The 14,752-nt window shown below is 37.5% G+C and overlaps 1 protein-coding gene across 4 annotated transcripts in view; it reads left to right on the forward strand.

The window, feature by feature from the left end:
• WDR11 (WD repeat domain 11) overlaps positions 1 to 14,752 on the forward strand; it is a 37,834-nt gene that overhangs the window by 185 nt on the left and 22,897 nt on the right. The window contains exons 2-11 of one of the 4 annotated variants that reach the window (XM_058029446.1): positions 888 to 999; positions 4,317 to 4,470; positions 5,305 to 5,478; positions 6,517 to 6,703; positions 7,175 to 7,340; positions 7,556 to 7,670; positions 8,956 to 9,151; positions 10,216 to 10,319; positions 10,845 to 11,021; positions 12,328 to 12,412. In XM_058029446.1, the coding sequence (XP_057885429.1) occupies positions 888 to 999; positions 4,317 to 4,470; positions 5,305 to 5,478; positions 6,517 to 6,703; positions 7,175 to 7,340; positions 7,556 to 7,670; positions 8,956 to 9,151; positions 10,216 to 10,319; positions 10,845 to 11,021; positions 12,328 to 12,412 (1,470 nt within the window). The remainder of the gene's footprint in view (positions 1 to 887; positions 1,000 to 4,316; positions 4,471 to 5,304; positions 5,479 to 6,516; positions 6,704 to 7,174; positions 7,341 to 7,555; positions 7,671 to 8,955; positions 9,152 to 10,215; positions 10,320 to 10,844; positions 11,022 to 12,327; positions 12,413 to 14,752) is intronic. The other 3 variants (XM_058029447.1, XM_058029448.1, XM_058029449.1) reach the window with 3 other exon arrangements.

The raw sequence follows: 14,752 nt of genomic DNA on the forward strand, positions 1-14,752 counted from the left end.
CGGGTCCCCCCGCGGTCCCTGGGCCGCAGCCGCGGGTCGGGCTCGGTTCTGGTCCGGCCTCCGCAGAGCCCCGAGGAGCGGCGGGAATCGCGGCCGGGATAGCGATGGATCCCGCCCGGGAGAGGCCGGGAGTGCCGCTGTCCGCCTGGGGCAGGGACGGAGCCGTGCCGTGCCCAGAGACAGAGCCGTGCCCAGCCCCTGCCGGGTGCCCATTGAAGCGGAGTAGTTGAGATCAGATACCAGGAAGGAATTGTTCCCTGTGAGGGTGCTGAGCTCTGGCACAGGTGCCCAGAGCAGCTGTGGCTGCCCCTGGATCCCTGGCAGTGCCCAAGGCCAGGCTGGACAGGGCTTGGAGCAGCCTGGGACAGTGGAAGGTGTCCCTGCCATGGCTCGGTGACACTGGATGGGCTTTAAGATCCCTTCCAACTCAAACTATCCTGTGATTCTGTGCTTAACTTCTCCTGAAGTCAGACAAGCCTCACTTGATTTTCACTGTTCCTATAATAACTCTTGACATGCTCCTTTTTTGTCTATGAATAAGTAATAAATAAAAAAGTTATTCAATTACTTATATCAATGCAAATATATTTCTTCCCTGTGTTTCTAAATTTTGGGAATGCTCTTCATGAATTCCTATGTGATTTTTTTAACTTAGAAGAAGATTCTGAGATGGACACAAAGAGTTGCTTTGTGGTGGCTCAGGGCTCCAGCAGACAGTTCAATATTATTTTATAAAGCTTTTATGTTACTAAATAGTATTTACCATCTGATAAATATCAAATAGAGTGTCTAGTAGCATGCATTCAACTTATCAAAAACCCCCTCATTCCTGATGTGAAGAGGTTTTGTTGTGTTTTCCTTGTTGATGATGCTCTGTGCTCCCCCAGGGGCTGGCAGGGTTTGATTGCCTATGGATGCCATTCCCTCGTGCTCGTAGTGGATGCCAACTCTGCTCAGACCTTGCAGGTTTTGGAAAGACACAAAGCCAGTGTTGTCAAGGTGAGATGTTCCTGGTTTATTTGTTTATCACTTGGTTCTGGTGTTTATGTTATCCTTCCAAATCACTTGACATGATGTTCGTTGATGTGATTTTGACATGGAGTCTGATGTGAAATACAGATATTTTACATGATCTCTTCTGCAGCTAAGTCACATCATGCATGCTGAAATTTGAGTTGAGGTTGATGGTATATCTTTCTGGAAAATACAGAGTATGAAAAATAGAATATCTGGAAACATTTGCTAATGTTACATAGCATGTTTCTAGCAAAGCTGTTAACATAAGAGGAACATTACAAAATATCAGATGAAGCTCTCTGCTGCTGCCCTTTCTGATCCTCCCTGTTGTGGAAGTGCACCATTTGTCTAGGAAGTTACTTTTAAGCTTTTCCTTCTTTTCTTACCTATAGAAAAGGAGCAATAGCAGGCAAAACTGTACATTTATTTTAGTGATATAAAATAGCTAAAATTTTAGTTTAAGTGCAGGGTGCCTGTACTTTCCTTTGAAGGTCCTTGACTTGAAATTGCAGAGTTTGACTTTGGGTGAGTGTGGAACAGGTTGTATTTCTTTGGTTCATTTTTTCTTTGATTGTGGACAATGACAGATTTCACTTAGGGTTTAGAGGATTGTTTGCCTGGCAGATGTGTTTGATTGTCCTTGGCACAGGTGCTGTATTTATTAGAAGGCTGTCAATAATTTATGAAGAATAATAGAGTCTTAGGTAGGGGGGTTTTTAGTGGGATCTTTTTGCAGTAGAAGAAAAAGGTTGAATGTGTCTTCTGCTTTAACATTTTTGCTTACCTTAGGTAACAAATTGTAGCAAAATTAGTTTTTGATCCACACAGTGATGGCATTTTAATAAGTTTTGTTACATTCACTGGCTTTGAGAAGTTACATTATTTCAATAGGAACAGAAGTGTTGAAGTCCAATTTATGAGTTAATTTTTCAGAGCCACTACCTGAAGCTTTATGAACAGAAATAGACTGTAAGAAAATGGCTAATTAATGAGATGGAATAATGAAAAAAAATTCCCTTTATGTGAAGAAATAGGCATTATATAGGAAATGGTTATGGGGCCATGATCATTGCAGATACCTTTACATTGCTAAGAAATCTTCTTCGTTTCCTAGATTATTTTATAAGAGTTTGTAGATGCTAAGAGCACAAATAAGCTGTAAGAAATCTGCTGTGTAGGTCTGGCTTAAACTCCTTGGAGTAGAGCTTCACACCAGCAAACTCAGTGCACTGGGGATCTTCTCCCCAAAAACCCGTGCCTCACTTCTGAAAAATTCAAATCACACCACATCTGTTATGAAGCAAACAAAGAAAATCCAGTTGTTTCATAATCCCTTTACAGTCCATTTTGCTATTTTCCTTTAAATGTATCCTGTCCTTTGGCTGCTGTAACTTTGTCTGGAATAGGTAAGAACTTCCCTGAAAATGGATCCATGTTAGTTGCCCATCTGTGCAAATGCTGTTTGTATTCACAGAATTCACAGAACTGAAGGTGTTATATGGAGTGGATTATATCTGATTTTACCTTTACAAAGAGTATTGAAAGCATGCTTTTATGGAAGAGAATCTAATTACAGGAGAAGTTTTTTAATCCATCACAAGAATGAGAGGATTGAAATTACCTTTGTGTCCTTTTTGAGGCATTAATAAACAGTGATAATAAGGCTTTATAAATGAGGTGATATGAATTATGAAATTTTTTTAAAATCACCTCTGGTTCCTGATTCTGCTGTATTTTGAAGCCAAGTAGAGAGTGAGTAATACTGCTAGAAAATAGTTTCTTTTAGCAGGTGGTCAGCTCCTGTGTGGGGACTTGTTGGATCAGTGGGACTGCAGAGAGGAAAGAGGTTCATGGGGTGGGAGCACCACATGGGCTTTGCTCAGGGCTGGCCATATAAAGATCTCCTTTTTTGTTGTTTTGAGCTTTGTTGTGACAGCTCCTCCCTTGAGAAAGGATGTTTTCCAGACTTGGAATTTGCTTTGAAGTAATATGCATTTATTTAACTGAGAAATAAATAGCTTTGTGGGTTTTTACAATTACACTTACACAGCCACCTGCAGATATCCCCAGGGGTAGTTCTTTCTTGAACAGCAGGGAAGCAGGAATTGCAAAAATGAAATTTGTAGGTAGTGGAGAGTCTCTCAAGAATTCTTTGTGATTCTGGTAGAAACATACTTTGAGTTCATAGAATTTAGAGATTGTGTGCTGTGCATGTGTCACATTTGTTTAATTTATTCAGCTGGTTTGTGAGACAGATCCTTCTCACACCTCTGAGAGGGGCAGCACAAAGGTGCCAGCAGGGCTCTGAATGCTGCTGTAAATTTGGTTTGTGGTGCAGAGTTAGTGGTGCCTGATGACAGTCCTGTGTCAGTTTTTAAATGTCATTATTTTCAGGATCTGCAGAAAGTCCTGTGTCCTTTCTGTGACAGGCAGTGACAGCACACAGGGTGGAATTTTTGTAGCAGGTGAAGTCCTATAATTTTAGCAGTAATGTTTCTTTATTCTGCCACTGTCTGCAGTCTGTCCTGGGGCAGAAGTTCACCTTAAAAGCAGATAGCAAAAAGCATGTGGGATAGATAAGGAAGAAGTCAGTGTTATCCCTCCCCTTGTAATCTGGGAGGAGTTGTAGCCAGAGTGCTTCAGATTTCAGACACAGATTTCTCAGAAGTATTGCCAGTTTACAAGCCTGTGCAGCTTGAAATCCCAAACTGGAAAGGGGTACCTGGAAATCAGTGGTGGCAATGGGATGAAAATAACCAGAAATGTAGCAAATGTCAGCAATAACTTGGTTTTGTTTTCTTAGGAGACAACACATAAATTAAAGAGTAACCTTCCTTCCTCACCAATAGCACAGTACATTTGTCAGATTAGGAAAATTGCATGTTTTAGGATGTGTAGAAAAATGGAATGCCAATTTGTCAGCTTTCATTTGATGGGAAGTCAGTGGGTTTAGGTTTGTGGGTGCCCACAAAACCTTAAACATTGCCCTTTGATTTCCTCTAAATACTTGAGTAAACTCTTGATATACATTATGTATATGTTTGGATTGCTGTAGTTACCTTCAGGAAGAAGTATTGTTGATTTATGTGATTGGGGAATATCAGCCATGCAGTCATGCAGCACAATGCTGACCTACCCTAAATTTACACAAGTGATGGTGGCTTAAAGGTATGTCACAGGTGCTGCTGGCATTAACTGCTACTGTGCTTTTTTATTGAGTTCATTATCTGAAAAACATGAACTATGGTGTCTGTGCCATCCATTTGTCTCCTTTAACCAACCCCCATCTGCATTTTCAGGTTAAATGGGCTAAGGAGAATTACCACCACAACATTGGCTCTCCATATTCCTTACGTTTGGCTTCTGCTGATGCCACAGGGAAAATCATTGTGTGGGATGTGGCCACAGGAGCAGCTCGCTGTGAGATCCAGGAGCACTCAAAGCCCATCCAGGGTAAGGCCAGTGCCTGCTGGTGAAATGGGAGCTGTTTTATGGAGCTTTGTGTGCAAATCCATCACCTGCCTTTTATCAACTGACAGGGAATTTTCCTGTTGGGATTACTAGCCCTCTGTGTGTTTGCTTGTAAATGGAAGATTTACTTTTCCCCAGAGGAATACTGTGAGATTTAATTCATCATGGTGGTGTTTTCCAACTTCTTGTGACAAAAATGAAATTTGATTCTATTTTTATGAACATTATTGGTTGAAATAATAGCATTTACTATGTCAAGGACATCTTCCTGCTCTTCAGCTGCAGTTGGGGTTTTTTGGAGCATTTAAAAAATTTGTGATGATGTTTATATTATACCTGGTGGGCTTTTAAAATCTGTTATGTAAAAGTCTTCTTATAAAATTAGGTTGTTTAGTTTTTGTAATTATTCTGTTTTATAAATCCTGTGAAAGAAAATGCAACTTTTTAAATCTCATACTGGGCCACTGAAAATTTGTTTATTGACTATCATTTATTTTAGTTTTATTACTTTTTGTTTGTGTGTGCATTATAAATTGGGTTTTGTTTACTCCTGACACCGATACACTGAAGGTTCAGAGTTCTGACCATTCCATTTGAGGATTCATGCAGCATTTTGGGCCAAATGGAGCCTTTTATTTTCTGTGAAACCAGGGAAAGCTCTTACCCCCTCTGAAAGGGCTGAGTGTTACACTCAGTTTCATTTTACTCTTGGAGTTAAGACTGATGAAAAGGTTTTAGAGTGAAGAAGATATTTCTGATCAGATCCAAACTGATACCATCCCAAATATTAATTTTGTTCCCTATTTCTTTTGACAGACATGCAGTGGCTGTGGAATCAAGATGCTTCCAGAGATTTGCTGCTTGCAGTTCACCCACCAAATTATATTGTACTGTGGAATGCAGACACAGGCACCAAACTTTGGAAGAAAAGTTATGCTGAAAATATCCTGTCTTTTTCATTTGATCCCTTTGATCCCTCACATTTAGCTTGTAAGTTTATATGTATAAAACAGTGGGGCCTGGATATGTGTGAGCAGGAAAATTGTTAAACTGGAATGTAAATTTGAAATTAAAAGTAGTGGATGGGAGAGAATAATGTCAGAAATGCCAGTAAAAAGTCAGAAAGCAAAAACAGGGAGCCTTTGGCCAGTGGGGATTGTTAGTGCAGAAGGTGCTGCTGTGTGGGAAGGGGGAAAGCAGGCATGAGTGGGGAGGTTAAAAATCTGAAAACTTTGAGACTTTACAAAAGGAAATGTGAAGCTTGTAGAGGGAGCTGGAGGAAGCCAAGGATAGAGAGCCCTGTGAAATGTAAAAGGCTAAAAAGGGATGGGTGCTGAGGGAGAAGCCAGTGAGATAAGTAGACCAAGAATAAATGTTATTTTCAACAGAAGGGATTTTAGAGGACTCAGTGTGAGATCAGTACCAGAAGTGATCCAGATATCAAGGGGGATGCAGTGCAGATTTATTAATTTTAGCAGAGAGAAACTGAGAGAAATAGGAGAGTCACCATTTTATTCTTGAATTTATTTTCATCACTCCTGACCTGTAATGGGACAGTGCAGTTTTCAGCCTTTGTCATTTGGGTTTTTTTTTACCATATCATTCAGTCTTCTATAAACACTTCAGCTGTACAACTGAGCTTTGTGCTGCAACATAAATAATGTTAATTAATGATTATTTGAGCAATGCTCTGCATGAGAACAAAAAATAGTGATACAGTCAGTTTGTATTCTGTTTCTATTTGCATTGTGAATCTTAAAGAAAAACAATTAGTGAGAGAGAATAACTGAGTTTCTGCCAGAAATACTTTAGTTTTTAATATAAAAATTAAGGGTTTTTTGGTATTAATTGATTTTAATGGATCATCTGCTGCTCTTTCTTTCACAGTTAGAAAGTGCTGGTTGTCTAGAATTAGGAGTTTTGTGTCTGATACAGTATTAGTCAAGTTAGCAGCATTTCTCCTCATTAAAATGGAATGCCACAATCAAATTGCATCCTGAACTGTGCTATTTTTCTTTCTTGGTCCAGTGCTCACCAGTGAAGGAATAGTGTTCATCTCTGACTTCTCCCCTTCCAAAGCTCCTGCCAGCTCAGGGAAGAAAGTTTACATCTCCAGTCCCCATTCCAGCCCTTCTCACAACAAGCTGGCTGCTGCTACAGGGGCCAAAAAGGCCCTTGATAAAGTCAAAATCCTAATCAGTAATGAAAAACCAAGGTAGGTTGCAAATATTTCTTCTCAGTTAATGCTTTGTGTACTTGATGCTGTCAATGTGCTGAGGTTAAAGGCTGTAAGGAAATATACACAAGATACAAAATTGAGGTAAGCAGTGGCTGAGGGTAATTTCCCATGAATGCCAGTCAATGTCAGGGCAGCCAGTGCTGTTCCTAAGTGAATTGCTTTAGATTTGAGATGTGCAGGAATTACACTTGTTCCATTTGAATGAAGTGTAAATTGTTAAAATTACTCTGTAATCTTATTTAGACAAAAGTCAACAGAATGTGGTTTTGGAAGTCAGTGGTGCTTTGCATTGCTCTGACAGAGAAATAGAAATCTGCATTTGCCTTGTGCCCAAAATATAGATCACATGAAGAAATGCAGTTGCAGGAAAAATGAAATCTTTAATTTTATTTTGAATTGGATCTGTTCATTACACACCCTGATAAAAGTTCCTGTCTGATTTTACAGTGCTGAATCTGTAACACTCAATGACTGTCTTCAGTTGTCATATTTGCCTTCCAAAAGAAACTACATGCTCTTACTGTATCCCAGGGAAATTCTGATTCTTGACTTGGAAGTGAATCAGACAGTGGGTGTGATTGCCATTGAAAGGACAGGGGTGCCTTTCATACAGGTGAGGTAGAATTCAATTCTTTTCAATTATTTATTCCAATAACTGACTTCTTTAGTCACAAATCCTGGAGCTGAAGAAATTAATGGAAGTGTCGCCTTAATAGTAACATTTTTAATGATTTGCTCAAACATCAGGAATTGTGGGCTCCCTTGCAAGTGTCCTTTGCAAAGGGTAAGATTTTGACAATGCAATCTAACAGGCATCTCCTTGCCCAGGTAATCCCTTGTTTCCAGAGGGATGGGTTATTTTGCCTCCATGAAAATGGTTGTATCACACTGAGGGTTCGCAGATCCAACTGCAGCTTCACTGCAACTCCAAATGAGGAGCCAGGTGAGTTTTGTGGCAAAAATAAACTTTGATGCATTTTAATTAATAATTTAACACCAATAATGACCATCATGCCTCATACAGGATGGTGAATCTAGTGCCCTTTTATGTTCTGTCTCTTATATGTTGAATTTAAATTTAAATTTCTGCTATATTTTCCCACAACAAATTCTGAAAATAAATTCAAAAAGCTTTTCAATTCCCTGATATTAATTATGAAATAGGTTATATTAAATATATTAATATCCTGAATATCCTTTTATTGCTGAATAATACTTACATTAGTAAGTGGCTTAATAGGCACATGTACAATAATGTTTTAAATAAAATATTAGTGTGTTCTTCTTATCTTTAAGAAAAAAATGTTTTCTAGGCAAACAAAAGATTTTGGAAGTAATTTGGTCAATTGGAAAGATTGATTTTAGACCTAAGATTTGGGCTTAAATTTAGATTAAAATCTGAATTATTAAACCTTTGTCTCATGAAAGGTTACTAAGAGTGGTCTTTTAAATGTAATGGTGGAGACTGGAAAAAAGGGAAAACATAGTGAATTCTGTTTGTTCATTTTGGTTTGGGCAGTTTGCTAATTTCTAGTGAACTACATTTCTGGTTTCCAACTTCACCAGTAAACCTGGAGTTTTGGCTTGTGGAAAGCAGGTTCTGCCCAGCTGTGAAACAGTTATTGTTTTAGGTTTTTCAAGATTCATATGGAATAATATATTAAATATGGAATAATATATTAAATATTTGAAATTTATGTATATTTTTATCAATATAAATTATAGGTATGTGTAAATATAAATATATATATAAAGTATATATTTATATATACATATACATATGTATATACATATACACATATATACATATATATATGTATATAACATATATATACATATATATACACATATACATATATATACAAATATACATATATATGTATACATATACATGTATATGTATATGTATACATATATACATATACATATATACATATACATATATACATATACATATACATATATACATATATATACATATACATATATATATACATATACATATATAACTATATATATGTATATAGTTACATTTTGGAGATATTTCCAGAGCTTTGTTGTGTACAGCAAGATCAAGAGTGTTGTTTTTGGTTGTTTTTCCTGATTGTTGCACAGGAAGCACATGGATTTCAGTCAGAGTGCTCAGTCATGGTTCACATTTCTCCCTTTTTTGATTGCTCCATCCCGTGTTGTTCACTCTGTGCTCCCTGTGGGCTGTTGGTTTGCAGATCCAGAGCCAGCTCAGGAGCTGGTGTATGATTTAAGGAGTCAGTGTGATGCCATCAGGGTGACCAAAACAGTGCGACCCTTCAGCATGGTGTGCTGCCCAGTGAATGAGAACGCTGCAGCTCTCATAGTCAGTGATGGCAGGGTGATGATCTGGGAGTTAAAATCCTGCATTTCGGGCAGAAATGTGCGCAACAGGTAATGGCATTTATTTTTCTTACCAAAGCTCCTTTTTTTTTCCCAAGTGGTTCAGTATTTCATTGTATTTTAGAGTGATCATTCTGTGCCTGGAAGTGCTTCATGTGCTGTACATGTGTGTGAGTTAAGGAAGAGGAACAAATTATGTCTTCCAGATGGATCAGTTCCCTTTCTTTGAGGAAGTGCAGGAACTGTAGTTACTCTTTTTTTTTTTTTTTTTTTTTTAACCCTTTTTAACCCTTTTTTTTTCCACCCTTAGTGTCTGGACTAAAAAAAAGTTAGAATGACTATTCGTTTTATTTTGGGGAAGCATTTTCCTCTCATTTGGCTTTTTCAGACCATATAACTTCCCTTAGGAATGAATCCCTCACTTTCACATGTAAGGACCAAAATGAGTCTGTAAGAATTACACTTTTAGTAGAGGAATGGCTTTCTGCTGGATTTGTGTGAAGTTGACACTGAGCAATATGAAGCTGCACAGTAGGTGACTGAAATATGGTGGTATAAAAAATGGTTTTATACACAGAGCCTTTAGAATTTTAGATTTGGAGCAGTCTCTCAAAATACTGTGGGAAGTGATACAGTGCTTGGAACAGTCAATGTATTAAGGTTGTTCTGCTGCAATAACCCTTCAAAGTACTATGGGATAAAATAAATAACTTACTGCCATAAAAGAAATAGAGTTCTTTTAAATGTCAGTAGTACCAGGTTTTCAACATAGATCCTCTTGTTGCTCATCAGAGATTTAGTGTTTTTATGTTGAGTGCTCCCAAAAATAGTGCTAGATGGATTCCTTGTGCTGCATATCCAGGAAAGCTGTTTAGAATCTAAATTGGTTTTTACTTCTTTTGTTCTTAAGGGTTATTTCTAAAACATTGATCTTTGTCAGGAAAAATATAATATTATAAGAGGCAGGTAAGTCTGTGCTCTTAGCTGGTGACACAGACCTGCTCCAGCCCAGCAGGACACAGCTGCCAGGGCTGCCCAAAATAAAGGGGCACTTTGAGTCCCTTGGGGATGGAGATGGTGCCTGCACGAGGAACCTGTTCCCATTTCTCTTGCAGCAGTTCCAGTGCTTCACCTCTGTATTCCCCAGTCTCCTTCTGTGGAATCCCTGTGGGAGCATTCCAAAATAAACTTCCAGACCTCTCATTAGACAACATGATTGGTAAGAATTTATTTCATTGATCCCACTGCTACTAATTTGTCATGGTTTTGAATCATTGCACATCTTGCCTTATTTAAGAACTTAAGGTATTTTTTAGAATTACTATTAGAATTACTTTTAGAATTACTCTATTACAGAGTTACTATTCTCTAATAGTAACTCTGAAATAGAAGAATTCCTGTTTCTAAAGAAATCATCAAATGAATCCTCTTGAGGATTTTATGTTGAGGATCAATGTTCCAAGTTCATTTTCTTTGAAGATAAAAAGTATTTTGAAATGGAATTTGGACAAAACATTTTGATTTTCTGTTACTAATCTTAGAAGCCAATTTATCTGACATATCCCCTCTTTGTGAACTCTAAAGAGCAACCAGTCTTCAAAAAAGTTTCATCATGCCAAGCTCAAGAGGAAGAAATGTGTCTTATACATTCTTTGTAAATTTTTATTACACAAATTTCAGTCTGAAAACTTTCTATAACATCTCCAACTAAAACTTCATGCTAACAAGAGCTTTCACTTTTAAGCAGGGCAGGGTGCAAGCCCTGGAGAAGAGCTGAGGAATTCATTCCTGCAGGAAGTGCACCTCAAATTCCTGCTGACAGGACTTCTGTCAGGGCTGCCTCTGCCTCCCTTCGCCATCCGCATGTGCCCGCCCCTCACCACCAAAAACATCAAACAGTATGAGCCCATCCTTGCTGTTGGTGAGTGCCTTCAGCAGAATTCTGAAGTAATAGATCCTGTATTAAATTCAAATATAGTTGTTGGTACAGAAAAAAAAAAAGTATCATTTGATGCTGTGTAATTTATTGCAGATCGTGACCCATGTATTGTTTTGGTGCTGTGGGTTCTTTTTTCTTGCCTTGGGTTTAAGCAATGCTACCTGAAAAATGCAATATAGTAGCAAGTTTTTATTTATCCTGATATTGGTCTGCTGTTACACTCAGCATTTTATGTGTTGCTCTCCCTTCATCTTGAATGTCAGGAAATAGGGACTTCTGCAGCCCTGCATTCCTACAGCAAGCAAATGAACTTCACAGAGACTTTATTTTTGCTCTGATATGAATTTCTAAAATTACACTTGCAGCACATTATTTTTTCTGGATGAATCTATTCTGTCTTACCACAAATGTAGTTAAACTCATCTAGCTATTAGAATAGTTGCCAGTGAGCACCTGATGTATTAACTCAGAATTTTCCCTATTTAAAGCTGATTTTCTGGCATCCTCTTTCAGAGCTCTAAACCATAGGCAGTCCATCATGACATGATGTGATGCTGCTAAAATGTAATTTGTGGTTTCCCATGAGCTGCAACTGTTAAAAAAGGTGAAATATAAAGATTAGAAAACAGATAGGTATAAAGGCATTTACAGCAAGGTCTTTTCTCTTAACATACCTGAATGGCTCTTTAGGTATCCATTGTTGTATTTCATGGGGTTGATATGAATATAATGAAGTGTCTAATGGAAAATTGTAGGTTTCAGTGTTTCAGAAGGTTTTTGATGTAATTGAAGCTCAAAGCTACTAGATTACTGATTTCTAATTTGGCAGAAGTCATTATTTCGGGATGAGAAAGCAGAATTGCTTTAATGATTCCATAAAATCTACACAAGTTTCTCCCCTGGCATTATTGGGGGATAACAGTTAAAACATTTCCTTGATGCATTTACTCATCTCCTGTAATCAAAGCAAAAAGAACATTCCTTTCTTCTTCAGCTGGATGGGTGTGTTGTGGAAATGTGAGGAAAATAATCAGATTTTCAGCAGGCTGTGCAAAAAGGTTTGGGAAAATGTCTTGATCCAAGGGGGTATCAGTGGCTGCAGAGGGTTTAATATTTGGGATTTAAGTGGTAGAAATTCACATAGTTTTTTTGTAAAATTGTAAGATATTATTAGTTACAGGTATCTAAAAATAAGAGAGAGAGAAATAGCTGTTAATCCTGTATTTTCACTAAAGCATGGAAGAAAAGGATAATATGTGTGCCTATATTTTTTTATCAATTTTTATAGGTACAAGCAATGGCTCTGTCCTGGTGTTTCACCTCACAAGTGGACTCCTCCACAAAGAGCTAAGCATCCATTCCTGTGAAGTCAAGTGAGTTTCATTTTAATCCCTGCTCTAATCCTTCTAGGAAACAGTGCTGGAACAGCTGAGTGATGTTACCCAGCAGTGTGGGTGTCTTGCCTTGCTGTCAGTGAAATCAGGAAAATTGTTAATGAAATCAGAGTAGATTTATCTACCCTGCCTTTGCTGTGTGAGGGCTGTAACACCCTGACAAAGCTGTAATGAAAATTACACTGAAAGAAATCTTGGAATTGCATCTGTGCCTGCTGACCTGGGATGGATATCAACTACTTCCAGCCTCTCCACTGCACTGCAGGACAAACAAGTCTTTTTAGGACAAGAAACTTTATTTATTCTATAACTATTGGGATTGAGTCCTTTGAAATAACGCTGGTTGGTATGTCAGGCTTTATTTACTTTATGTCCTTGGGGCTGAAATTGCTGTTGAGAGTTTTAATCTCAAGGGAAGCAAAGATAATTTTTAATGACTGAATGTAGGAATCAGTATTTATCCATCCAGTGAAGGAGCAGAGTAAGTTTTAAAGCTTTTGTGCTGTGTGTTTCTGTGCACACAATGGCAGAATTTTTGGATAACTGATGGCACAGATATTCAAGGTGCTGCTTGCTGGATAAATATTTCCAGGCAGATGTAAGCATGAAAATAAAATACTAATTTCTAGTACAAATATTAATAAAAATTGTATTAGAATTCTGTTGTGAAGCCTTCATCTGGTTAAAGTCTGCACTTTACTGTGCATTCTGCAGAAAGTTAAGGAAAGTGCAGGGTGCTGAGAATAGGCAGCTCTGAGAGTTCATTGTGGAAACCTGCTTGGAATCTACCACCAAAATGAAGAAATTTTCTTTATGTTTGTGGTGTGATTACTTGGCTCTTTCTCTTCTAAACCATTTAAACCTCTTGGTTTCATACCATTAACTACACATGAAATTATTTTAATTTTACTTTCTGTTATGCAGCACAAGAGGAGAGTCCTTTTTTATGACAGTGATTATAGAACTCAAAATGAAAACCCCTACTTGCATTTCACATGTCAAAAAAGAAAGTAAAATGGAGAGGGAGGACGAAATAAACACAATTTAGAAAAAAAAAAGCTTTGTGCATTACTGGAAGTATTGTTAGTTTGGGTTTTTCAGTTTTGTAAAGGGTTTGCAGCTTTTGAGAAACTTAAATAATATATTGCCTTTCTAGTAAATGCCCTCAACAGGTCTTTTTAAAATTCTATAAAATGTTTGTGAATTTTATTTACCCTTAAGCTGTTATCAGGGTAAATCTTTTAAATATTTGTTCGTTTCCTCAATTATCTGAATGATTTTCTACATAATTTTTACAAGTTCAAGGGAATGCTTCAAGCAATTTAGATGAAGGCATGGAGATTCTTTTTTTTTAAATTAATTTTCATGGAGTGCAAAAGTTCTTCTTTCACTGGGAATTGTTACTTTACCTCTAAAATGTGGATGGATTGAATAATGCCTCTGTTTCCATTTTAACTGAAAGAACACCTTCAGGGACCATCATTATTTTAGCAGGTAATTGAGAACAGCCTGAAATTGTAACTCAAGGCCAGCAGAGTCTTCAGTGCTCTTTATTTAGGAAGGGAATGTAATAAAAATAAGGCAATTTCCCTTTACAAAACAAGTGTTCTGAATTAATGGCCTCTGAGTTGTTTGTTATTATGATATTTTGTTTTTTGAGATTAAAGTGTTCTACATGTGTAGTCACATACTGATTTATTTTATAACTATTTTTGCTGATTTTTTGTTTGGTCAGTTTTTTGTTTGTTTTTATTTAAACTTTGTGTTGTGACTAGAAGGGGGAAGAATTTCCTTGCTGTCCTTCCTTTTAAGATATTTCATACTTGTGGGTAACCTTGAATTTTAATTTTATTTATGATCATTACTTAGCTTTCTCTATTTGTTTAGAATTATGGAAGTAAATACTTTTCTGTTGAGTTTAATTTTATTTTTATAAGGAGATGGAGGTAAGAAGCAGCAGAAAAGCTTAAAGCACACTAAGAGGGAAAATCAACCAGGCCACTGCCAGGAGTGTAAGTGAGGGGGGAAATGAAGAAATAACCAAGTTTGATATCTGGGGACAGTAGGGAATACAGGAGATAATAAAACACCTTCAGTGCAGAGAAGAATATTTTTGAGACATGCAAATAAAAATCCTGCAGTGCAGCTTTCAGTTCAGTGGCACATTTGCAGCTCTCAGTGCTGCTTTTGCTTATTTGGTACTGAAATAGCTGAGACTGGAGCAGAGCTGCTCATTCTTTGTCACTGAAGCTCAGCAAGTTCAAGGCTGCAACAGCTTTTATTTTTAAAATTAAAATCTCAATGACTGTAACAAGAATG

This window comes from Melospiza georgiana, chromosome 8 (genome assembly GCF_028018845.1).
Source record: "Melospiza georgiana isolate bMelGeo1 chromosome 8, bMelGeo1.pri, whole genome shotgun sequence".
Classification (NCBI taxonomy): Eukaryota; Metazoa; Chordata; class Aves; order Passeriformes; family Passerellidae; genus Melospiza; species Melospiza georgiana.